Below are 26,723 nucleotides of genomic sequence, written 5' to 3' on the forward strand. Positions count from 1 at the left end.
TTAAAAGTTGAGAAAACTGAGATTCAGAGAGGTTGCTCAGCTTGCCTGGGGTCAAACAGCATGATCCAAGATGCTCAGACCTCAAATTCCCTGCTCCTTCCTGTCTTTTCTTAGGTGCGTCACTGTGGAGGCTTCTCTTCGCTCCTATGCAGCATTCCTGATGCTGCAGCCGGCATTTAAAAAAGCAAGCTAGCAATTTTTGTTTAGCATAACCGAGGTGGAGCGAATGGGTTTTAAGGTAACTGGATAAATGGGTACTTCAGAGCCAAAACTTATCTGTCTTTTTATGTGACTTTCAACGGTTTGCTTTGACCTTTGGACTATACACTCTCCCAGAAAGGCACTCAGTTATCTTTCCCCTAAATATTTCCAGAGCCAATTCAGGCCTTTTCAAAAAATAAAAAATGATTAATTATTAAATGTTAGGGGTTAAAGAGGAAGAGAAATAAAATTATGAGGTAACAAGAGATCTGAGAAATGAAAGCCGTTTAAATCTCTTGGGAGGCATCAGTTGTTTAAAAACGATGCACTGTTGTTACCACACATAATAAGTTAATCTTAAAAGGGCATTTACCCCTGCTGATGTTACAGTTTTTCTACAGACTAGTTTAGTGACCTGGATGCCATTTTCAGGTGTGAATTTTGGTCAACTATGTGTACCAGGAATTTTAATTACTTAATTACTTTGAAATGACACCATTCTAAACGACGGAAGTCTGTTCCATTGCATTAACTTAGATTGTTCCATTTTAGGGTTAAAGCAAAGAGGCCTTCCAGTTTACGTGTCTGGTTAGATGGTTTAACTTCCTATTATCTGAAGAATGATATTGACACTGTGCTTATGACTTGTTCAAGTCAATTTTAATGAGTATCTGTAGTATTCTGTTCCCTTGAAGAATAATCCAAATATAATACTTGTTCGCCTACAACTACATGCATCAATTAACATGATCTTTTTGTTCTGAAAAAACAATAGCCCACAGAGCCCTGTGAATGGAAATATAAAACTTATTTAAACATCCATTAATTTTCCCCCTTATCTGCTCCTGGAACACCAGACTTTAGCCTTCTTATTAAGTGGCTGAGTTCAATCCGGAGGACCTGAATATTAGGTTCCTAGCATTCAATTTAGTGCCAGCCAAAGTTAACAGTCTTTTTTTTTTTTTTTAAGATTTTATTTATTTATTTGAGAGAGAGAGAATGAGAGAGAGCACATGAGAGGGGGGAGGGTCAGAGGGAGAAGCAGACTCCCTGCCGAGCAGGGAGCCCGATGCGGGACTCGATCCCGGGACTCCAGGATCATGACCTGAGCCGAAGGCAGTCGCTTAACCAACTGAGCCACCCAGGCGCCCCAAAGTTAACAGTCTTACCCAATGGCTTTAGGGACCAACTAGATTGAGGAGTTGTAATACCATTTAGCTAGGGTAAAAGCCTGGCTTTTAAAAATGTTTATTCTTAAATTAATAGAAGTCATTTCACAGATAAGGAAAAGCAGACAGGAAATGTAAAGGGAGGAAATGCTAAAATTCTAATGATAGAACAGAGTAGTATATCATGGAATATACGCAGCCACCTGAGTGGCACAGGTGCCCAAGGAGGGGGGGAGATGAGAGGGGTCCGCAGTTTCAAGAAGGCTTGCATTTGCTTTTAGCTTTGCTTAGAATTCCGAAGATAGGGTTTGGTGACTTAGAACTTCAAGGATGATTATAATTACAAAGAGGGTTGGGTGGGCAAGGGAAAGACACTGGAATCCCTGAATTCCTTTCAAAATGTCAATAATCACATTGTATTGTTCCTGCTATTTTAACATTTCAAGAGGTGTTTGTGACAAAAAAGCTATCTAAGGAATTTGTTCTCTTAGTTATCCTGGCTTAGTTCTACCTGACGCTATTTGAATTGAGAGTGCGGTGTCTGACAGGCATCTGATGCCCCACCTCCAGAATTGTCTTGGAGATTCCAGAAGACAGCGATTTTGCCTTTCTTTGGCAGCCCCATCTGTTGTCCAGTCTGGACCTGAACTTAATTCAACAGACAGCAAACCCTGTGCTGGGTACTGGGGAGATGCTGTGGAGCTGATAATCCACAGAGCTGACTGGTCTTACTAACTATAACGCCAAATCAGACTGTGATAAGTGCCACAAAAGTGTTATAAACAAAGTGTTGAAGGTAAAGTTAACTCTGTCTGAGGGTCAAGAAAGGGCTCAGAGAGAATATGGCATTTCAGGGGACTCTAGAGCAAGAGAAGCATTTTGCTAGCTAGAGAAGGGATAGAGGTGCATCATAAGCAGAGGGAGTAGGAGGGCAGGGATGTGAAGTGTTGAAAGGAGTGTTCCAGAAAGGACAAGTGGTTGATTGTGGCTGGATATAGTGGTTACCGAACCCCATCACAAGTCAGTGTAAATGTATCAAAAAGCTACAGCTATTTCTATTTCTGGATGCACAAAAAGAGACACCTGGAATAAATATCCATTTATCGTCCATTGGGTGCCCAGTGCTCTGCTAGGTATATAGAAGATATAGGGAAAGACCCATGCCCTGGGAATGTTTATATAGCATTCTGTCTGGAAGAAAGACGAACTCACACAAAATAATGTGAAATAATATTACAGCTTCTAAAGCAAAGCATTAGATTGCCCCAGAACTCAAGCTAAAGATGATACCTCCAGAGAGCACTCCTGCTGTCCCGGGCTCCCCTCAACCCCCAAAATAGTGGTATGGGCAGGCTTGAGGCCAGCTGAACCAGCAGAGAGGCTTGAGGGCTTGGGACGCCTTCACCTCAGAAACAGGTATAAAGGTCACGGCTAACCCTTATATAGCACTTGTATGTACCTGGAACTGTTCTAAATGCTTACAGGTATTAACTAATTCAGTCTTCACAATTACTGTATTTGGGAGAAACAGTTAATATCTCCATTTACATATAGGGAAACTGAGGCACAGAGCCACAGCCAGAATTCAAATCTACAAGGTCTGGCTCCAGAGTCGTGTCTCAAGTTCAAATTCTCAGACTCCAGCCCAGTATCGGGTGCTGAGCGTTTTTCCCTGAGTATTTTCAGGATAATACGATTCAAAGCGAAACAAATACTTGAAAGCCCCAAATCTATAAAGGAGGAGAAATGCAATGCGTGTTCGCTCTACAGCCTCAACTTTTGCCCGACCCAAGGCCAGGAAGAAAATGTTTCTTTTTATTTATATAGTTTTCTTTTTGTGACAACTTGGTGTTTCTGAACGCTAGGGGCTCCCGGATTCTCTGGTTTGAGAGTAACTTTTCCTTTTAGGATTTTTTTTTTTTTTTTTTTTGAAGGGGGTGGGGGAAAATGTGGCCTTAATTATCCTACGTCTTAGGCAGCTTAAGGAAGGGGCTGTGCTTTCGGGATCTCTCCAGAGCCAAGTAAGGAGGTCCCTCTCTTTCCCTCTGTCCCTCTCTCTCTTTTTTAAAAGGACCTCGTGCGATAAAAGTGCAGAAACAAACCCAGGCGACCACAACAGCAGCCGCGGCGGCAGCGGGAGGAGGAGGAAGAGGAGGAGGAAAAGTTGGAGTTGGGGCAGGCGCTCCGCGGCGGCGGGGCTCGGAGCGGCTCCCATTCATTAAGTACGCAGCAGCCGAGGAAGGTGGCCGGGCGCCCGCGCTGCCCACTCCCCCGCTCGCGCAGCCGGACCCGCGCCCGCCCAGCGCGCCCCGAGCAGCACAGCTCTGCAGCAGGGTCTGCTCGGCAGCCGGCTCTCCTCCCCCTGGACCTGCGGACGGTTTGGGGCCGAGAGAGGAGCGCAGAGGAGCAGCGGGGAGCAGAAGACAGCCCGGGCTGCAGTGGGAAGCGCGCGGCGGGCTGCACCGTCGCCGCCGCCGCCGCGCCGCGAGCCGGGGCCCGACCCTCCGCGTCCCCGAGCAGCCGCGGCCGGGAGGCGGGCCGCGCGCGCGGGTGTGTGGCTGCCGCCGCTGGGCGTCCTCGCGGGGCCGGAGGCTCGCGCCGCAGCCAGCGCCATGCAGAACTACAAGTACGACAAGGCGATCGCCCCGGAGAGCAAGAACGGCGGCAGCCCGGCGCTCAACAGCAACCCGAGGAAGGGCGGCAGTAAGCGGGTGCTGCTCGTCTGCCTCGACCTCTTCTGCCTCTTCATGGGTGAGCCTGCCCCCGCCCCGCGCCCCCGCGCCGTCAGCCCCGGGCCCCCCCACCCCCTGCCAGCCCTGCCCCGGAGCCCTCGCGCCGCCCCGAGCACCCGCGCCCGCCCTTCCCCGGGCCGCCGACTTCCCGGCCTGGAAGCGGGCGTGGGGCGCGCTCAGGCTCTCCCGGGCCGCTGGAGCCCGGCCCCTTGGAAGCCGCCTCCGGCCGCAGGCGCAGGCAGGCTCCCGCGGAAGGTGTGGGTTCGGCCTCGTAGCGCAGGGCGGTGGGCGGGACCGTGACCCCGAGCCCGCGCGGAGCTTGGTGCCCCCGATCCGAGTAAGCTGGATCTCCTGGGGCGCGGGGCCCCTGCCTGCAGCCGCGCAGCCTCCTCGCTGGCTGTGGGTAAACACCCAGCCCTTCCGCTCCCGCCGCCTCGGCCGGCCGGACTCGAGCTGGCCTTTCCCTGGCTTCCCCCTGCACACACCGCACGTCCCCCCCGCCCCCCCGGGGGGGGAGGGCTGGAAGCTGCGCCCCGCGGGCTTGATGCGGGCACCCATTCAGCTACCACTTGTTAGGCGCCTACTGTGTGCCGGCGGTAGGAGGTGTCACCGACTTCGTTTCAACCAGCCCTCGCCCCGACTCCATGCGGGTTGGGTGAGGAGCCCCATTTCACCGAGTAGGAAACTGAGGCACCGGGAAAGCAATCCAAGATCAGGATCGTGTTTGGGGACCACGATTAACTGCAGTCTCAGAAAGTTAAGGCGATGGTCCATTTCTGTTTTCCACACTAGTTGGATGCCCCAGCCCGAAGAGCTGTGGGCGCTAAAAAAAAATTGAGCGGGGAGTGAGGAGGATTTATGAACTTGGCGGGGGCGGGGAGAAAGCTATTGACGTGAATCTACAGGAGTTGCAGGGTTGAAGTCAGAGTAGAATATTTTTTTTTAAAGCGATTCATGGTGTAATGGAAAGCGCACAGGACTTGTCATCAGAACACTGCTACTCTGCCACTTGCTGGGCGTGCCACCTCCTTGCCTCCTGGGCCTCGGTTTCCTCATCAGTTGAGTGAGTGGGTTGAATTAGATGCTCTCCTAAGGCCCTTTCCTGCATTAAGAACTCGGATTTGGTCCAGGAGCTGTTCTGCCAACTCTGCTAACTGAAGAAACATCTGTGTTCCCAATTCAGTTCCCTTAAAATAGAACTCCTGCACGGAGACGTAAGTCCCCTTTGAAATGGATTTGTCCGTGCAGACTGTGCAAACCAGAGACTTAGTGGGCTGGAGTTACACTTCTCTCGTGTTTCATGAGTCTTTTCTGCAGCAAGGTCCTCAGTGAGGTCGGTCTGCCCTTGGCTTGACTGTCCGTAGTACGTTTGGGAGTCAAAGGAAGATGGGACACTTGGAATTATTAAAACATAAGAATTGTCCCCTTTGGGTACTGGGAGACAGCTGTGGGTAAAATTGTGCTCTGTGGAAGGCAAGAGAGGTGACTAGTTCAGGTGGCAAATTCCCTTCCCACCTCTTCATAGAAATTGGACGTTAAGATGCTGTGTAAAGGAATTGTCACTGGGGGGCCTGCCTTCCTGTGGGCTGCGCGGGCTTATTATCCTGCACAGTGGGAAGATTAGTATTTAAAGTCCGCTGCCAGCTATTGAATTTTTAAAAGGCCCTCCCTGGTCCTGGGGGAGTACAAGGAGAACACTAAACACATTGAAACTGTTTGCTGTAAACTTGTCTGGGGCTTCCCAGTGTTTACTGGTGTGTTTTGTTGGTGGTAAGGTAAACTCTTCCCAGACGGCCTGTGCTGAGTACCCTCCTACCTCCTACTTTGATTAGGAAAGCAAAGCTAGAAACATGCCTGACAGCCTTTGTAGAGTTTCATTGTTCTCGTCCCCTCTTCCAGTCTTCTGATTTCAGAAGGCAGTCCTGATAGATGGTGCATTCTTATTAAAGGGGAAAGAAGCGTGAAGGAATTTGCAGGAAGACACACCTATCAGCTGCAGTTTAGCCAGGGACAGTGTTGTGCATTAACAGTGCAAGTAAGGTGGATGTTTGCACATTTCACTTCATCTGCCCCAACTCTCCCTGTGTCCCCCGAAAGCTAATATTCTCTACCTAGCTGTTGATTATGTTTACTCACGTTGGTCTGTTGGAATAAATGATTTTGTTTACCTCAAAAAGGTGATAACTGGAGCCTGCATTTTATTCTGAGGCACATAGCTATCTATTTAAGGAGTATTTGCCTTGCTATTAAAAAAAAGAAAAAACAAACATGCCAACAAAGTCATTTTCAGAGTGACTTATCCATGTCTCCCCTATGCATAGACCAAAATATCACATCACTAATTTAATGCCTCACCTGCCTTTAATAGGAAAAACTGTAAGGTACATACTTGAGAAATTTATGCAGGAGAACTCTGTTTGGCTTCCAAAAGAAAATTAATAACACAACATGTGATTTTAATATCCCCTACACACAGCCCTAAAAAAAAATTATTTCTTCTTGGTTCACTTTTTGCCTAAGATTGTCAGTATGGTTTAATTTTTATATAGTTTATGGATCATATGGTCTGGATTACAGGGCACTAATATAGTAAAAAAAGAGAAACATAGTTTTCTGTTTATTCTCTCACAGGAATATATACCAAGCTTAATCTCCTTTTATCTGGAAAAAATAAAAGCTGATGTGCTACATAAGTGTTATGTGAGTGGAAATATGTGAGCAGTTGAGCTTGTTTCACATACCTTCTTGGAATGTGAAATTCTTAGCAAAAAACAGAAGTCCCCTCTTGTTTGAAGGCCAAAAGAATCTGGTGTCCGAGAACTCTGAAGGGAGTTTACCTCCCATTGAACAGCTGTCTTTGCCGACTGATTGCTTTTATAAATACAGTTAAGAATCTTTGTGCTCTAGTCTTTCTGAAATTGATTTTGTTTTCCTTTCGGTTACATGATATGTCCCACCTCCTGTTTTCCGAGCATTGGTTCTGGTGTACCAGGTGACAGGAGAGCGGTGGAGGCCGTTCCCAGGCAAGAAGGGAGGAGCATCTTTCTTTCTTTCTTTTTTTTTTTTTTTTTTAAGATTTTATTTATTTATTTGTGAGAGAATGAGCGAGAGAGAGAGCACGAGAGGGAAGAGGGCAGAGGGAGAAGCAGACCCCCTGCTGAGCAGGGAGCCCGATGTGGGACTCGATCCCGGGACTCCAGGATCATGACCCGAGCCGAAGGCAGTCGCTTAACCAACTGAGCCACCCAGGCGCCCAGCATCTTTCTTTCTAAGCTTTGTTAGCCTCTTCTCAATATAAATGTGTGTACTCTTCACTGTAACCTTCATGAAGAGCTTATCTCCATTTCATAGGTGAGAAAACCACGTGGAAGTTCTGAGATGAACGCTGAAGTCGATTTGGGTGGATGCCTGATTTTCAGTGGCATGACTGGAGTCCATCTCCCTTTCAGACTCAGGGTTCTTATCAGAAAAACCTGAAGCTGTTTGCAGAAAGCCCTGCCTCTCCCCATTTCCAAGTTACCCATTTGCACCAAAGCAAGTGGAGAGAGGTGGCTGGACTCTTCTGGTCAGTGATACTGTCTTTTTGCTCCACGGCCTTGTTTGGATTTGGAGCTGGTTCCGAGACTAAGTAGTTCACAGATTTTTGAGGGCACCTTTTTACCCCACGAGACCGTGGTTCCCCAGAAAGGACACCAGCAGTACGTGGCTGGAGCAAAATGCAGAGATTCGGTAAATCCATGCTGAGTGTCTGTGCCCCTGCTTTCCCTCTCTCCTGTCCCTCATCCCACCTATTTACTGAGCGCCTCCTTCCAACCCATGCACTTGGAGGGCTCGGCAGTTTTAGACAGGTCCAGCTTTTTCTGCATGGACTCTGCTCAAGGCCCTTCATCCTTTGAGTTCAGTTAGTTCATCTGCAAAACGGTGAGCAAAATGGCCACTTAATTATGTTGCTGTAAGGATCAGAAGAAATCTTGAATGTGACAGGTTTTTTTTAATCTCTCAAGACTTGGGCAAACGCAAGGGCAAATGCAGATTTGTAATCTGGAGCCCTGGACGAAGGCTTTGTGGTTGTCTTCATACATGTCTCAGAATCATAGGTAGATGAGATCATGAAATAAATACTCAGTAATATTACAGTGAAGATCATAAAGCTGCACTTCAAATAGGGGAACTTCTTATTTGCCCAGTAAGTTGACGACAGATGATTGCCATTCATTTTGACTCGAAACTTAAGCTGAGAAGGCAGCCTCTAAAACTGAGCAGAACTCTTGAGCCAACTGATCTTCACAGCGTACCCTGAGCCCTCTTTAGAGAAGGTTCTTTTGTTCAAACAAAAACTGTTCCTCATTTGGCTTTTGATACCAGAAGGTAGGTGAGCTGAACTTATACCAGGAGGGGTGGGAGGCGTTTGAAGAAGCAGGTGCTTGGTCAGGTTTAGTCTGAAAGGCCGGACTCCTGTGCCGGTCCCCACTAGGAAATGCAGTCAAAGGGTGGAGCATCATGAAGCAAAGGGAAAGAAGCTCAAACAGGTAAAAAATTAGAATTTGGATGCTCAGCAACCATGCTGTGTAATTTAGCGGTTCCAGAATGTTCTTGGCCTTTTTTGATTTTCAGTTAAACGGTTGAGATGAAATTCCTAGAACTGGTTCCATATATGGGCTACGTAACATCATCTTGTGTTATTATTAAAGTACTCACTTTTCATCCTAGAAGAGAGGCAGTGTGGTATAGCGAAGGGAACAAGAGACTTAGACCTAGAAGCTTCAGGTTCCAGGCTGGCCAACGCCACCATCCAGTTGTGTGGTGTGGACAAGTTGGTGTTCTGTGGATCTCAGGGTTTGTTTTTTTTTTCCATTGGTAAAATGGGCAGGATCACATCTAACGCATAAAGCTGCCATGCAGCGTTCTGTGACCGATTTCTCTCTGAGAGGAATGACCCATTTGTTGAATGTCTCCCTCATGCATGCATTTTGCTTAGGTCTTCATTGTACATTACCTCAGCGACGAGCCTAGAAATAGGAGTTCTGGCCTTGGACTGCTGCTTCAGTGCTATGTAATTTCAGAGAAATGCACTTGACTTTTCCGGGCCTGAGTTTCTTCATTATTACAAATGGAGGGAAGGGCCTAGATCATCTTCTCAGACCTCTTCTAGCACTAACAATTTTAGGATTCTGTACTGGTAGATACATACTGTGATGTAGAAACCCAGTCATTCCGTCATTCCTTCTGTTAAGAGTATTCATCATCAATTGAATTGTTACATTTTTTAACCAAAGACTTAATGCTGACAATTAGCTTATATTGGTGTCCATTCTGGAGGGAAAGGAAGCACTTCTTACTAAAGTTAACCCAATACGCTGAGAAACCAGCTAGATTTTTCCTTGGCCAGATGTGTCCTTTAACCTGCCTCCTGAAATTTATAGGACAGTTGACCCTTGAACAATGCATATGACTTGACTTCCCAAAAACCTAACAGCCTCCAGTTGACCGGAAATCTTCCCATTAACATAAACATCCAATTATCACATATTTTGTGTGTTATATGTATTATAAGCTGTGTCCTTACAATAAAGTGAGCTAGAGAAAAGAAAATGTTCTTAGGAAAATCATAAGGAAGAGAGAATGCGTTTACAGTACTGTCCTGTATTGAAAAAAATCTGTGTGTAAGTGGACCCGTGTGGTTCACATCTGTGTTCAAGTGTAAGCTGTAATCACAAGCACAGGTAACTTCCCCCTTTTTTTTTTTTTGTTGTTATTCTTATTATATTCACTAAGTATGTGTTTTTAATAACTCAATAGGTTTTGATAACTTAATCTACCATGTGAACCACAGAATATAGAAACAGATTTTCATTAATCAACTGGCCAACTGTCCGGCCAAGCATCTTGCATGGGTTGAAATAAAGAAGGGAACCTCCATTTTGTAGGTAAGCCACACTGCCTTTTCCAGAATGGTTGAAAACCTCTATTTCCTCATTATCCTGAATGGTTAGGGTCTTTTGTTTTTGCTTTTTGGTTTTTTGGGGTTTTTTCCCTAGCTTTCTTGCATACTTACAAGATACACCATGGGGGTATAGCTGTCTTTGTGGGAGACTGTTAAGGCCGGAGTTGGTGGCCTTTTCCACTTGGAGCCCTTTTTGATTTCCTGTCAGTTTTGGATTCTTTCTTTCCCCTTCCTGTGCAGTTGTCTGGGCTGGCAAGCCCGGTTGGTCAAAGCATGTTGCTAATGAGACCGTAGTCATAGTCAAGGACTTCTTCCCTGTGTAGGCAGTTATATTTATGGAGACGCCCTACCGAGTGGGTGAGTTCAACCAGTACATATTATTGGAGGAGTAATCACTCATTTGGGGGATGTCGACGACATCAACATCTCACAGACTCACCTAATAAGGAAACCCATCTGGTGCGAAATAGAGATTCTCAGGCTCCTTCTCAGGAGATTCAAATTCAGCAGGCTTTGGACCAAGGCCTGGGAGTCTGTATTTTTTAAAAACTTCTGGTGATTCTCATCAGGCCAATCAGAGAATCACTGTGTTGTTTAACAGCTGGTGTCTTAGGGCAAGTGGCTACGTCCGGGGCTTTTTGTCCCTGGACTGAATGTTCTGGCACTTTTCACATTGTTAGGTTTTTTTCATTTGTGGCCAGCACACCTATCTTTACAGCAAAGATAATGAAACTTGTTAGAATTCGTTCAAAAGGAAAAATTACCTCTGGGTGCAGGCCTGAAGGTCTCCGGTGATTTTTTTAGTGTAGGGACTTGGTGGTGTCTCCTAATTGTTGAGAGGCTGGGATTTTTACTTGTTTCTGCGTCCTAAACTGAGCTCTGTGTAGTGGAAATTGCCGGCCTAGTGACCACTTTGGAAAAATGAGGTGTTAACTCATTTTTTCTTTTGAGATACTGAAGTTTGTGTCTGAGTGAAAAGTGAAATGAATAAACGAGATTCGGAATAGAGCCCTTAAAAAGATCAAAGTTAGCTTGGCAAAGTATTGTGGAAACAATACCAGCTTTGGATTCCCTCCAATCTGGGTGCGACTTGGGCGAAAAGTATTTCACCTTTCCAGGCGGAAAGGTGTCCTCATCTGGAAAAGAAGCAAGAGACCCAATGACACCCTGATACGGTGAAGCTCTGATGAAGTCGTGACTCTGAAAGCACTTTAGGAAGTTAGAAAAGCACTTTATCATGATTATCAGGTCTCATGTTGCTGTTATTACTCATAGTAATTGTAGTGTTTTCCCTTCCTTCCCAGTGTTCTTACTCCTCAGTGGTGCTGTGAAATCTGCTCATTTATTTGGCAGCAAAGTTTCCTGAAATATATTAGGGAGTGGAAATTGTGAAGAGAATCCTAAGCAAAAACCAGGCAGAGGGAACACAAATGTTTTCGGTTAGCTGAAGAAAAGCAGTGGAGGAGAGATGACCCCATCTGGGAAAGTCACAATGCAGGGACCTCGGTAGTCTTCGGTGGTTGCTTTCTTCTTCCCCTTTGGAAGGGACATGGCCATATCATCTTAAGAGAAGGACCGATGCACCTTAGGAGAGCTGGGAGGGAATTGGGACAAATGGCCTATCTTCGGGTCAACTCTTCTCTGTGTCTTTTGACAGCCCCAGGAAAAATCTAACTGAAGAGAACAGTCAGGATTGAAAGTGACGAAAATGCTCGTCATCTAGGGCCCTGTCCACATTTCTGGAGAAAGGGAGGGAGTAGCTGTGTTTGTTATCATATTGATTATTCAGGCCAGCCATGTGGTATTGGTACCAGACTCCTTTCATAGCTCAGGGAGGTTTAGGGACTTGCCCACAGGCCCCAGCTGGTCAGTAGTCATTCGGTTTTCCAGGGCTCTTGTCACCTTTAATCTGTCTTGCTGCCCACTTTTCAATGTAGTTAGTGCAGCGAAGACTTGCGCTTTTCTAGTTCCTTCCTTTTTATTAATTTCAATTTTATTGAGTTGGAATGTGTACGATGCTTTACAGGGCCCAATCTAGGACACAAACAGGAGTCTTTTTTTTTTTAAAGATTTATTTATTTGAGAGAGAGCGAGCGAGTGCATAAGCATGGGGGTGGGGAGTGGCAGAGGGAGAGGGAGAGAGAGAATCTCAAGCGGACTTCGCACCAGGTGCGGGGCTTGACCTCATGAGCCTGAGATCGTGATGTGAGTCGAAATCAAGAGTCGGACACTGAACCCACTGAGCCTCCCAGGCGCCCTGACACAAATATGAGTCTTGAGGATCTCATTGGGCAGTGAGGAGCTAGGTATAGATAAATAATTGCGAAACAGCTCAGAGTGTGTTGCTGTGGACAGCGTAAATAACGAAAATGCTGTTGGAACAGTTCTTCACTGCCTAGATTTATGGAATCTTCAAAATTTGACAGTAGCTCTTAAGAGTTGTCATTATCAGCAACATCAAGGTCATTTTTTATTTCCATCAGAAACACAGGCCTCTTGGGGCAGGCCAGGGCAGGAGGTGGGAGTGGGGGTGCACGTGAACGAGTCTGGGAAGGGTGAGTATGAGAGGCTGCAGTGGTCCGGTGATGCTGAAAGATCAGGGCCTACAACCCATGTCTTGCCTTTATACCATTTTGCTTTTCTGTTGGTGTTTACTATCAGTTTGAGATTGGTATTGTCCGGGAGGTCCGGTTCTCCAGCCGGAGAAGGTCCTGTCTTCTTTCTCTTGCCTGTGTCCCTCAAAAAAAGGAACAAGATGGGACACCTGGGTGGCTCAGTCAGTTAAACGTTTGCCTTCGGCTCGGGTCATGATCCCGGGGTCCTGGGATCGAGCCCTGCATCGGGCTCTCTACCCTCTCTGACAAAAAAATAAAATCTTAAAAAAAAAAGGAGGGGGGGGACAAGACAAACAGGTTAACTTTTAATCCTGATTCGTTGGGTAATAGTCGAGTGAGGCCAAAGAGACATGAGGCAAATCTGAAGGACAGGGCAGTTTTGGGATACCACTGTTCTTCCAACTGGCGCTTGTTCTAGAAAGTGCTTATTACCCAAGATCACTGCTGACTGATTTGAGCCTGAATAGGCGCCCGCTTTTGCAAATGATGTATCACAGGAGAGAAGAAAGAGAAACCCAAGTTTTCGAAGTTTTTGCTTTTTAAAAGCCTCTTGAGGTAGAAACTATTCTCACTTGACCAAGGAGGAAACGGAGTCTCAGATTAAATAATTTTCTCAAGGTCAGGCATTAATTGGTGGGGCCAACTTTCAAAAGAAAGCTAGGTCAGGTTCTCAAACATCCTTGTGGAACCATCCTTTTAGATATAAATCAGAATCTGCATTGAAATTCCCCAATTTAAAACCAAACCAAACAACACACATAGGATCCAGTTGGAAACTTTTGAAAGGAACTTGTTGATTTCTGCGTGCTTTGAAAGTATACATTGCAATCAGAATATTGGTGGTAAGTGCATTTTTGAGGTTTGTCACAAATTAACAAAATTATATGCCACTAGAGTTCCGCAGAGAAATGCAAATCAGCATAAGCGCCTTGTCATAATAAGCAGTATGCTTTGGTTCCTGTTTATGTACCCCCAAAGCACATAATACACATAATTATAATGACGCGAAGGAAGCAGTTCTCATTGATGGTTTCTTTATATCTGGCCCCCAAATTAGTTTGCGGTATCAATCAGTGTAATTTCTAGAGAGCCTATTTAATTAAGTCTAGGTCTGTACCTGTCTTTCAAGTATCCGTCCTGTCTTCCGTGGTTGTTTCTTGAGCACCTACTGTGTGCTGGGCCCTCAGGGTTCCTTGACATTTACGAATTCTCAGGGTGGCGAGTGGGAAACAGACTTGGGAATTAAACACACTAAGTTGCTGATGTGGGGTGGTGGAGGAGAAGCTTTAGCAGCCGAGTGAAGGGTGGGGAACTTTGCCTGAGGGCATGGCGCTGGGTCCTACAAGAGAAATCCTAGCTCACGTGCCAAGAGAGGGGAGAGGGTAATCCAGCAAAGGGGGCAACAGGTGCTGAGCAGGGCACACGTGAATGAGTCTGGGAAGGGTGAGTATGGGAGGCTGCAGTGTGGTACGGCTTTGTGTGTTCGTATTGCGCGACGGAAGGAGGGTGTTGGAGATGAGGCTGGAGAGGTATAGTTGGAGCCAGATTATGAAGGGGGGCTGTAAAAGGCAGGCAGCCGAGGAACTGGAACTTTGTTTTGGAGGACCAGCCGAGCCAATGAAATTTTATTTTTGTTTTCGTTTTCCTTTTTACTATGGAAAATGTCATATAGAAACCAAACACCGCATATAGGCGTGGATTTGCTAGGTCATATGGTAACTCCGTGTTTCACTTTTTGAGGAACTGCCAAATGGTTTTTCCATAGCGGCTGCACCTTATTTTAGAAATAGCGTGACTTTAGTTAAAATATGTAAGGGAAAAAATGAAAAGTTTTATAGACAACATTTGGAATTAGCATATTCATGAATAGTTTTGAAGAGAGGATTAATCTGCTGTGAGTTGTGTTTGAGATCTGCAGGGTTTGAGGAGAGGGAAATGGGAGAGAGAGGAGGGGGACCAGTAACAGGGAGGCAGAGCTGGACCATAAGCGCTGGAGACAGAGAAGAGAAGGGTGAGTAAGAAGGATGACAGGTAGCTCCTGATCTCCTAGGTGGGAGCCTCTGAACGGTGGTGCTGCCCCATTCCCTTCACAAACACTTTCAATGCAGTGTTTATAGCAGGCTTAATGAAATCCATCTTGTAGGATTACTGAAATGCTTCATGGTCATAGCCTTACTAGGCAGATGAAGCTAGAAGTTCTCTTTCTACCCCCACTCTGGAATTTCTTTGTTCCTCAAACGCCCCTTAAAATCTTAAAATAAATGGGCCATTGGAAATCCTCCTGGTTTAGAGAAACAGTTTTTCTTGGGTTGTAATGGTGTTTTTAAAACAGTGTTGTTGAGATATAATACCTGAATTATATAAAAAATATATCTATATATATTATATATATAAAATGTACAGTTCACAGGCTTTCGGTATATTCTACAGAGTTGGGCAACCATCACCATTATCAATTTTAGAACATTTTCATCGCTGCAGAAAGAAACTCAAACCTGTTAGCAGTCAGTCTCCATTTACCCTCTGGTCCCGCCATCCCATGGCAACCACTGATCAACTCTTCGGGTCTGTACATTTGCCTAGTCTCCACATTTCATGTAAATGAAATCATATAATATGTGGTCTTTGTGAATGGCTTCTTTCACTCGAGATAACATTTGTGAGGTTCATCCATACTGTATCACGTTATGTACGGCATGTTTTTTGAGCATGTATTAGTACTTCATTGACTTTTATTGCCAAATAATATTCCCTTGTATGGGCATACCACATTTATTTTATACACTTATCAGTTGACAGACATCTAGTGTTTTCCACTTTCTGGCCATTATGAATAATGCTGCTACGAACATCCATGTACAGATTTTTTATGTGTGCACACATTTTCAGTTCTCTTGGGTATCTATGCCTAGGAGTGGAATTGCCAGATCACGTGGTAACTCTGTGTTTAACTTCTTGAGGAAACTGCCAAACTGTTCTGCATAGTGGCTGCGCCATTTTAGAAATAGCCTAAGATTAATTAAAATATGTAAAGAGAAAACACAAAAGTTTTACCAAAGACCTTTGGAATCAACATATTCATGAAACCACTCTAGTGTCACTTTGTTCTTTGAGCCATTTTCCACAAAGAAGCAAAGTTTTTAATCAGTTCACTACTGTCACTGGGTTTAAGATGAGTGAGCAGAGAACAATGAAGCTGACTGAGAAAAAGATGCTGGGTGGTCAGCTAGACCCGCTCACCCGCTGAGTAACATACTTCCACAGACCTGGGGGTGTCACAAGCAGATTCCTGCCTCAGCAAAATGAAAACAAGCCCCAGCTCTTCAGAGTCTCTCAAAAACAGTTAAAAGTACAGATCCTACTGTTAAGACCTTCATGTTCCTCGGATCTGTTTTACAGTATTTTTTAAGACCATGAAGTAGAACTGTAGTTTCTGATGAGGTTGATCATTCACTCTTTTCCCTGCTAGATGTATGGCTGTGTACATAATGATCAACTCAGAAGTCAGAATTACCGTGTATCTTTTGGACTCATGTGCTAGATGCTGGAGATTGTAAAGACTGTTAAGACCCAGACACACATCTTTAGGAATTAGTAGAAGCATCACGTTGGATGTTACTCTAACAAGTAAACTGTAAGTGCTTAAAAAATGAAACCACCAATATGACAAAAGGGTGAGGAAAAGACACCTTTATTATCAGGAGCATTAGACACTGTCTTGCTTCATCTTTCCAATAACAGAATAAGGTAGATGTCAGTCACCTGGTTTTGCAACTCAGAGAGGGTAAATGATTTGCCCAGGTTCACACAGGTAATGTGTGTGGGGGCTGGGCGGGGACTCAGGCCTGCCAAAATAATGGCAATTGCTGACATTTGTCAAGTACCCACTCTGTGCCTCTCCCTGGTTGGAGCAGGGTGCACTCATTCTCTCATTTAATCCCCCCACTGAGTCTGTGGAGTCCTTATTCCTCTTATCACCGTTTTATAGAAATAAGGTTCAGAGAGTTAAAAAATCGCTTCTCAGAGAGGTTCTGTGGCAAGTGACTTTTGCAATATTGGGGTCAGACCTAAGCCGTCTGACCCTTTGGGCCATCCTTCACCACTGGGCTCTACTGCTTTTGTTCTCCGGGGCTTCTGAAGCCCCCTTTGTCTGCACCCCTCCGTGCTGACTCTCGCATTGGTGACACATGATGATTTGTCCAAATTGAGTTAGACTTGGGATTCTCACCCTGGGCTCTCTGGACCTGTAAAGGTGTATTAGGGCAATTATGGGGCACCTTATGCTATTTTCAGCACTTCAAAAATAGCTAACCCGTACTAACACATTTACCAGTGCGCAGCTAGTCTAGACTAACTCAGAGCATCAGCTTCTGCCTCGACTAGTCCAAGCACTGGCATTCTGTGCTATGATTTGAATGTGGAAGGACACCTGTCAACTCACTCTGGTCTTGCTGGTTATTTCCACTAATCAGGAGGTGGGCTTACCACTTTCTATGCTTTGATTAACAAAAGGAGAGAAGTGATTTAAAATACAGTTTCCTTGGTAAATGAAGACATCTTCCTGACGTCACAGAGGGTCAAGAGGAAGTGGCAGGTGTCTTTGGTGGTGAAAAGTTTGGACATCCTAGAATAGATACGCCGCGCTGTGAATTTAGAGGAGAGGAAGACACCGTGTCATGGGAAGAGGGGCTTGAACTAGGCCTTTGTCACTCACATCAGGCAGCAGTAATGGGTTGTTCTGTTAGTGACCTTTTTTGTACCGTGGGCTTGATCTGCTGTCCTTGTTGTTTGTTGTAACCTTTGAGTCACATTGAGAAATTGTGAGCTCTGGTTAGTGGCTGTGGGTGCAGCACCTTCATTAAATGTGGTGAATAGGACTTCTGCTAGTAGCCTCTTCCCCACAAATGACCCACATTGTTGTGGAGTTTGCAACCGCTAACAGGAGGTGGCAGAAATGCTTGTCAGCCACACGGTGGATTTCATTAGACACTTGCCCAAAGTGGCTGTTTTGGTCAATTTGGCCTCCATAGGTTTCTGGGGAAGAACGGCCAACTACGTTAGTTCTCATCATTGCGTTTGTCTTGCTGTCATCTTGGCCTTGATGGACATTTTGATTAAATACGGAGTGTTGTCTTTTGAGGCAACTGCACATACTGTGATTATAGGGAAGAACTTCTAGCAGGCTGAGATTTTTAAAAATATTTCCAAGGGTGTTACCACCTTACCTGAGTCTTTTGTTTAGTGGGCTTCTTGCTTAAATCTCTTTGGAGAGAGTAACTCCAGTGCCTAGGCAGGAGGGATGATGGACTCCACTCATCCTAGTAAATCATTGCTTTGGAAGATCTGCATCATAGGCATTGGGTGAATGCATGACTCCCAGGGGCTCGCTGGGAAATTAAAATATACTTCTTGGGTCAAAACATTAAAAATACTGGATGCTTTCAATCCCATGAGGGAAATAAGCCATCTTGATTTTTGGTTTAATTTTCCTAGGGCCATTGATGGTTGAAGAACCTTTAATTATGATTTTGCCTTAAATTGGATGTTTGCGGGTCTGCTGGCCTCAGCTGTGAAATCCAGTTATTATTAATTAATAATCTCTTTCAGTGAATAGTTCCATCAAATGATAAAGTATGCGTCTGAGAATTAGAGTGTAAATATCCTTTTTTGCCTCAATTTCTCTCATTCTAGATCTCTAGCTGCCTAAACCCTGAAAGCTAACAAAACACAAATACCACACTACGCCCAGGATGTCGTTCTCCAAATGCCACCTGGAAAAAGGCTAGGAAAAGAATGCTTTTGAGCACCACCAAATAGTATAATGCCAAAGGGGAGATACTGCTAGAGCTGATTTTTACAGATGAAGCAGTTGCCCTTTGGAGAGGTCGAGTGGCTTGCTGGGGATCCTGCAACTGGAAAAGTGGTCGAGTGCCTGGGATAAGAACCAGTCAACACCTTTGCTCTTTCCTCCAGCAGTGAAGACTGGCGTTGGAATTTGCACTGACTTCTATTTTCAATAATAAGCTTATGAAGCAAGCAAGTCAGCCAGAAAGTTTTGAAATGAAATTATCAGGCCTTGTAAAGTGTTCCAAGTGTGATTTGGGATTTAAAGCCTTTTGCCCATTTTAGTTTTGCCTGTTTGTAAAATTCCTGGAGGACGGAGATTAGACTGACAACCTTCAGGCTGGAAGGGGGGAAGGGCATGCACTTCGGCGAATCCTTCTCTGGCAGGCACTAATGCAAGGGACTTTACAGGCATTATTAACTGACTTGAATTTCACAACAACCCTATGAAGGAGGAGGTTGGAGTTCATTTTAGTTTTCTCTGAACCTAGTCAGCAATGCCTGTCTCAACTCCTTTTGGTGGGTGGTGACACGCTGTATTAATAATTCAACTAGTTAATCACTAGCAGAGATCATTTACTAAGATTCCGGGGGAAGTGCTTTGCTGGAATCTGCTTGGAGCAGGTCACTCATGCCATGCAGCCACTTTTATTGAAAATATGTGGGAGAAGCTCCGCTTCTGTAGAGCATTAGAGAAGGACAGGCCAGGGCAGGAGAATATTTTGCCGATTTCATACAGAAATGGATCGACTTTTTCTGGGGAGGGATGGCAGCTTCACATTCTGTTGACCCTTCCTCTTACCAGTCTTCTCCAAAGGAGTTAAAAAGGCGGGGAGATGCAACATTTTGAGTGAAGTAGCCTACGCTTTGGTTACAGGCTCTGTGTATTTCCCAGGCTATTGTAGGTGTCCTATTCATCTGGGATTTGAATGGTGGTGTGATTAGCATGAGAGCAAGTGCATAAAGTAGGTCTTTTTCTCCTTTTCCTAAAAGAAGTTTTGTGGCGTTTCTTTTTCTGACAGAGTTGGCATGAAGCTTTGACAAACACAGACCCATGGAAAAGTTAGCTAGGACTCAGAGCAGACCCATTTTGTACAGCTCCTTCGCACTTAGAGTGCAGAGAGGCAAAGCATCTGGCAAGAGGCCCCTCAGATCATAGAGTCAAAGCGAGGGCTGCTTCTCTACTGTGGACCAGTCAGTGATGGATGGGAGATGCCCACAAGACCAATGGCAAAGTGCATTCTTGGCTGTTGACCAAAACTGCAGATGAGAACATTCCTGGGACCCTGTTGTCTATCTGATATATCCTTCAGTATTTATTGAGATAAATGCAAAGGCTTTTTTTTTTTTTTTTTTTTTTTACAAGAGGTGGATCCTGCCCTTAAGGGGCAGGTGAGAAGATGAGGAGATAAGACACACAGTCAGTTGATGGAGAAAACAAAGCCAGGTCATGGAAAATTAAATGAAAAACTTCCAGTATGGAGTCTAGGAGGCAGCTCTGTGCTGATCTTGGGCTCTGTTCCCTGCTTTGCTGTATTGGCTGGGGGACCCCTGGCAAATTATTGCTACTTTAGGAATGATACAGTGGGGGTGACGATTCATTCCCTCCCTGCCTTATACAGCTATTGAGACCCAAGGGTGTGGTGTCACAAATATATAGGAAAATGCTTTAGGCTGTAAAGCCGTATCTGTGTTGTGCAATGAATATATATATTTTATCTTCTGAATTCGTTCTCTGCATTCTCTGTTTCTCATTTTAGGTGCATGCTGTCACATACCTGTGGCTGAAAATATTTCTTTAGAGGTTTATTTCTAGAGTGATAGTGTCTGCTCTCCCCCATATATACTTTATGCATTAAGCATACAGAGTCGTTTCTTAAAACTACAATTCTGATCACATAGGTCCTTCTCTTAAGACCAGGAGTTTTATGACTACATTGACTACAAAATAAACCTTTAAATATATTTGAGACCCTTCAGAATCAGACCCCAGCCAACCTTTCCTGCTCCTCATTCCCATCCCCCCCACTCCGCTGCTCCATATTCTTGTCCCAGACATCTCCATCTTGTGGCCAATCCACGTGCTTTCCCACTGTCATTTCTCTTCATTCGATATGTGCTACTTACCTCATGATACTCAGTCAGTTCAAGTGCAGCCCCTTCTGTGGAGCCTTTCCTGATTTCCTCTGGGCAGAATTAGACCTTCTTTGGGCCCTTTGTATTGATCTTTCTTAGGTGGAGTCTTTGGTTTGTTTTCTGTTTTATACAGTTCCATCTTAATAGGGTATGACTTCCTGGTATATAATAGATGCTTAAAAATTTTTATTAAAGAAAATGGGAGAGGTGGGGGGATGGGGTAACTGGGTGATGGGCATTAAGGAGGGCACTTGATGTGATGAGCACTGGGTGTTATATGCAACTGATGAATCACTAAATTCTACCTCTGAAACTAATAGTATACTATCCGTTAACCAGATCAAATTGAAATAAAACATTTTTTTAAAAAAAAGAAAGATGCTTTCAAAAAGTTTTTTTAATTAAAGAAAATGTCAAGAAAAAGTTACTTTAGAAAATAGAGACAAGAAGCAAGAAGAAAAACAACACTTTTGCTACCTCTACAACCACAATGGTAAGGTAGCCTGGCACAGTATGTCTTCTTTCTATAAATAGCTACATAATTATTAAGTATAATTATAAAGCTAAACAGTGGATACTTAACACATACTTCCTGCGAGGCAGTGTGATGAAATGGAAAAAAAAAAAACAAACAAAACAAAACCCTTTGCTGCTAGAGTTTGTATCAGCCCATCAAGTACTAACTAACTTGAGAGACTTGGTTATGTAACAAAATGAAATGCAGTTAGATATTTTGAGTTCAACTTTGTATTCGTACAGTGTTTTGAACTTGGTCAGCAGACTGAATTTGTACTAAGGATGATAGCTGCCATTAGGGAAAAAAAAAAAAAAAGTTTAACTTACCTTAAAAGCTAGGGCTGTTTTTAGAGTGAGAGGTTTTTCTCATCTGGTCCTGCCTTAGGTGAGGTTCTTCAGGGAGAGAGCAGAAGCCTTCTGCAGAAGAAAGTTGCCCAAACTGGGAATAAGAAATCTGGGTTTCTGTCCTAACTTTCTCTGCCTTACTCTCTAACTTACTGAGTCACCTTAGCCAGGTAGCTTTCCCTGCCTGTGACTGTTGGCCTCAAAAGAGTATATTAATATGAAATCTGTCTTCCTATAATTATAACGCAGCATCAGTTCTGTTTGGTACTGTGTCTTCAAGTAATTATTATCATTATTAATAATATTAATTAGTTTTATCATTAAAAGCCCCAGAATAAGTGGTCATGATGTGTCATTTCAACAAATATTCCTTGAGCATCTTTAATGTACCAGGTACTGTGCTTGGCGTCGGGATCTAATGATGAATTGGATGTGCTCCCTGCCCGTGAGTATTCTAGAGTAGACATTGGTAGATCCAACTCTAGAAGTACAGCACGGACATCGTACAGAGGTAGCAGAATTGATTTTGGGGGCTGAGGGTAGTAATATCACAGTCGTTTGGATGGTTTATCGGGAGAATGCCGTTTGGTACCGTTGTCCAATAAGGCATTCCACCAGCAGAGTGGTTCTTCTGTCTCAGCTCTGACCAGTACTGACGACCATGCTTTAGAAAAATCTTAGAATGCAGGAGGTGGGGGGGCCTGACCATCAAGTTTTTCCCCTGCCTACCCCTATTTTATGGATGGGAAAACTAGGCTCAGAGAAGTTAACTATCTTGGAAAATGGGTAAAATCCAGGAGAAATGAAACCCTTATCTTGTGCAAGTTCAAGTTTAAATCCAGTAAGTACCATATTTTAAAGCATCCCTGTATACTATGGATTTGGTTATTCTGCAAACCAGATATTGGCCCCATGTGTCAGTAATCTACAAAGCCTTTTAAACCTTAACACAACATCCCAAAGTGTAGTAATATATTCTTATAGTAATAAAATAGTAAAAAAATTCCAAAAATACGATTATGCTTAAAGGGAATAACCCTCTCACCCGTCAGCCCTCTAAATTCTAATCCCCAGAGGCATCTACTGTTAACAGTTTTGAGTTCCTGCCAGCCTTATTCTGAAGGCACAGATATTCTCATTGACATCCACCTTGAGCCATGTTGCTCTCATTGTTTCCTAGACACACCCCACAGATGTCTGCCTTCTGGCCTTTGATCATGTCTTCCCTCTTCAGAGCACCCTCTTCTTCCTCTCTGCCTGTGGGAGAGAGAATCCGTTATGGCTGGTTTCTGCTTATCCCACTCCCTCACTATGTCTGCCTTGGGGTACTTCCATCCCCCCGCCCATCTCAAGTCATCTCCGCTCTGGCACTAGTTAGCGACCTTAAGCAGATCACTTATGCTCTGTTGGTCTAATACTCCTCACCTAAATAATTGGGCCGTTTAATTAGATGGTCTTTAAGATCTGCTTATGGCCATAAAATACAAAAGGCTGCACCTCGCACAGTGCTTAGTTGGGAGTCTTGGCTGTATTGAATGCCTGAATCCTGTCACAGGATTTCAACATAAGAGGAGAGATGAAGAGGTTCACCTACCAAGTTCCCCCAACTTAAGTCTTGCCTAAAGTGTTCCACTCTAAGAATGGAAAAAGGATGTGTTTTGGGGCTGTTCTGGGCTCAAATCTTGGTTCCACCATTTTGCTAGCTACAAGCCAAGGCAAGGGTCGTAATCTCTCTGAAATTCAGTTTCCTCGTCTGGCAAATGGGGACAATAATTCCTATCTTAGAGGTTGTCCCAAGATTGGAAGATGCCTGGCAGGCCATAGGCTCTTCTGCATTAATCTCTGCCCTGCTCCCTCAAAACTTTTTGTTCAGGAACTGTTACCTGTCCGAGATAATTGGCAAGCTTCAGAACAAATAAGCGTGTAAGAGAGTGCCACCTGGATTTACAGCACGTGTAGTATACAAAGCATGGATTAGACATAACTTACCTGATCTTTGAAAAGTAGCTCTGGAGTCCTTCCAGAGAATCCTTTAGCAGCTGCACCATGCAGCTACCTTTCCATCGGCTCTCGCTGAAGGGAGATGTTTTCCGGTTGGGAGAGTGCACGCTGGGAGTTCATCTTTAATGCATTCCAGTGTCCTGAGGCAAAACTTGCCTGAGAGATTAAGCCGAGCATATTAACCAATATCATTTAAAGTTGATTAAAACTATATCTTAATTAAATACAAGAGAACAAGAAGTTCTCAGTCTTCTGGTAGCAATTAAAGACTAAAGAGTCAATTTGAAGTTGTTTTTGCAACTCTTAAAATAATACTCTGTCTCCCCCCCTCCCATGAATAGAGTTTCTTAGCTTTGGACATGCCTTCACATTGAGGTTTTTGAAAGCTGTTAGGACTACAAACCTGCTGGCAAGGCCTTCTGCTGCCAAGGCATCTGAGTTCTCAAAAGCAGGAGGGTTCAAGCTCAGGATACGCTGATTTGGAAAGAGAGCCCAAACAAAGGGCCTTTTGAGGCAGGAAACGGGGCTTTGGCCTCAGCACAGAGCAGTGTGGGATTGGAACAGCGCCCCGGGACTTGCCGAGGAGGAGAGGGACTATGAGATCGATGGAGGAAGTATAAACTTTCTCCATACAGTGAGAGTTTATTGCAAAACCCTCAAAAGTTGGTTTCAGAAGCTGTTATCTTTCCTCTGTCCGCTTAATCAACATGCCTGTAGAATATGGACTTACCGCTCTTTGTATGTCTTTTCGCAGAAGAGGGAAATGATCCATGAAGGTACACACAGACATGACCATTCTAGCAAGGCTGTCTGACCTGAGACCAAAGGTTTTCTTTCAAGACCCAAAGCAGCTATGCTCACGAATTCACTTACTCACCCGTGTATTTGTGCAACATTTACTGATCACCTGCTCTCTGCTAGGAGCTGTGGAGTTGAAAGGGTATGGTTCCTGTTCAAGGAGCTCAAACTTGAAGGTTTGAAGGGAAGGAGACTGCCCTTCTTCATAAGTACCCACGGCTGTGTTCACGTACGCATGACCCTCCTCCCCGCACCAACCCCCCCCAAACAGGTTTTTAAATTTGACCTTCCCTGAAGTCACGCTTCTAATATTCATCTTCACAGATTAACAGCAGCAAACCAACCCAATAGATGGAGCCCTGCGGGCACAGGTCAGTTAGAGAAGAGTGATAAACATGGAGAAGACTCAGGGATATAACCCAAGGAGGAGAAAATAAGTTCTGGCGGGTTCTATTCTCCATTTTTTTCCCCCTGTTCTTCATTTTTATGTATCTAAACTGTACCTGCTAAGCAAACACTTCCATGAGCAGTAAAGACCCACTTCCTGTCAACTGCTGGGTAAGATTGGGGGAGAGGACGGGGGGGGGGGGGGGAAATAGAACAATGGGGACAACAGAAGGAAATGAGAGGGTTTGGCAGAACCACTGACCACAGAACTGAGCCTGGGAGGGCCTGGGTCAGCTGGGACCATCACCTAGAAGAGGTGCAGTGACTTTGGGGCACACATTTGGAAAACTTGAGTTTTCTGGAACAGATGGGGCTCCGAGCTGTGAGCAAGAAGGGACAGTTTGTCATAGATGAGTGATCTTAAATGCGTACTCTTTGCCCCCCACGTGCATCAAGAATGTAGCCCATGCTGGGTGGCTTTTGAGAGTCAAGATCTAAGGGTATCCAGCCTCTACCTGTTAGCATTGTTTATGTGGCAGTTAACTGCTATTGTTCCTACATAGTTTTACGGATGGGCTGCTCAACCAGCAAATGCAAGCACACTTGAATTCAGAGGGGCCAGGGCCTTGAATCTGCAGACAGGTTAGGTTACCCTAACATCAGTTAGATGTTGTCATGAGATGCAGGGACAGCTGTCTCCCTCTTTTGATTCCCGCTTGCAGGTGGTGTTTTTGACAACTGGACTTAATCAGAGAAGTGATAACAGCTGATTGGTTTATTGAACAACGACATTTAGAAGAAGAGTTTCTGATGTGTTTATCGGTATCTGGACCACACAGGCAACTTTTCTTTCCCTCTTTGAATTAGAGCATTTTGCACAGGAGATTGAAATTTGGAGGAAATATTGCATGCCTATACGTATTTGGAGAGGTGGAAAGGATAAATACTGGTTTATGTAGAACCCTGACAGTGAAATCTGAGGCAGGGATGTTCTTCTTTTTACTTCCATATTCCTGGTGCCTAACTCGGGGCCTGATACATATTAGACGTTGTTCAGTAAAAATTGAAAAAATGGAAAAACCCAAGTATTTTGACACTAGCATACATTTTTAGCCTTTTTTTTTTTAAATCTATGACTTTGTTTTTCATCACTGATGTTTTAAACTACCCAAAATTTGGGAGAAGGGAGAAAATCACCCATAATCTACTACCTAATGCAAGTACCATTTGGCATATTTCCTTTTAGTCATTTTTATTTGATTTTCTTTCAGTTATTTAGTAGGTATATATACATACATATATATTCATACGATTTTCTGTGTTGCTACTAATTGCCATAATTAAAGTTATTTCTCTTTACAGTCATTCAGAATTAAGGATTACCCTTTAATCACACAGATTTCTCTTCATTCCCTTTTGCTTTCCTTGCCTTCCTCCCCCAAATTAAAACTCTCTGGGGTAGGTCCTATTGCCCCTGCTTGCTAGGGCTACTGTAACAAAGTACCATGAACTGAGTGGCTGAAATGGCAGAAATTATTATCTTACAACTCTGGTGGCTACGAGTTCAAGATCAAAGTGATGCAAGGTGGTTCCTTCTGAAGGTTGTGAGGGAAGAGGTGTTCCATGTCTCTCTTCTTGGCCGAAGATGGTGGTCTTCATGTGAATATGGCATCCTCCCTGTAGGCCCTGTGCGGGCGTCTCTACGTCCAAATATCCCCATTTTTGCAGGTCACTTGTCATATTGGATTAGAATCTACTCTAATGACATCATTGTAACTTAACTACCTCTGTAAAGACCCCATTTCCAAATCAGGTCACACCCTTGAGGTCCTGGGGCTAGGACTTTGACTATGAATTTTTTTGGGGGGGAGGGGACACTCCAAGCCATAGCACCCCTCCATTTATATGCAAGGAAAATGAGGCCCCAGGCAGGTAGTTTGAGATTTGAATTTAGGCTTCTGTGACTCTGAAATGTGCATTATCATCACATCCTGTTTTCTACCCATGAATTGAAAATACCGTGAATGAAGAAAAA

The 26,723-nt window shown here is 44.4% G+C and overlaps 1 protein-coding gene across 1 annotated transcript in view; it reads left to right on the top strand.

Moving 5' to 3' along the window:
• Window positions 1-3,375: 3,375 nt before the first annotated feature.
• The window catches only part of PLPP3 (phospholipid phosphatase 3), an 83,393-nt gene continuing 60,045 nt past the window's right edge, over window positions 3,376-26,723 (top strand). Inside the window, exon 1 of the mRNA XM_035018464.1 lies at window positions 3,376-4,121. Within this exon, the coding sequence (XP_034874355.1) occupies window positions 3,983-4,121 (139 nt within the window). The 5' untranslated portion in view covers window positions 3,376-3,982. The remainder of the gene's footprint in view (window positions 4,122-26,723) is intronic.

This window comes from Mirounga leonina, unplaced genomic scaffold, assembly GCF_011800145.1.
Source record: "Mirounga leonina isolate KUSES-001 unplaced genomic scaffold, KU_Mleo_1.0 Mir_173, whole genome shotgun sequence".
NCBI lineage: Eukaryota > Metazoa > Chordata > Mammalia > Carnivora > Phocidae > Mirounga > Mirounga leonina.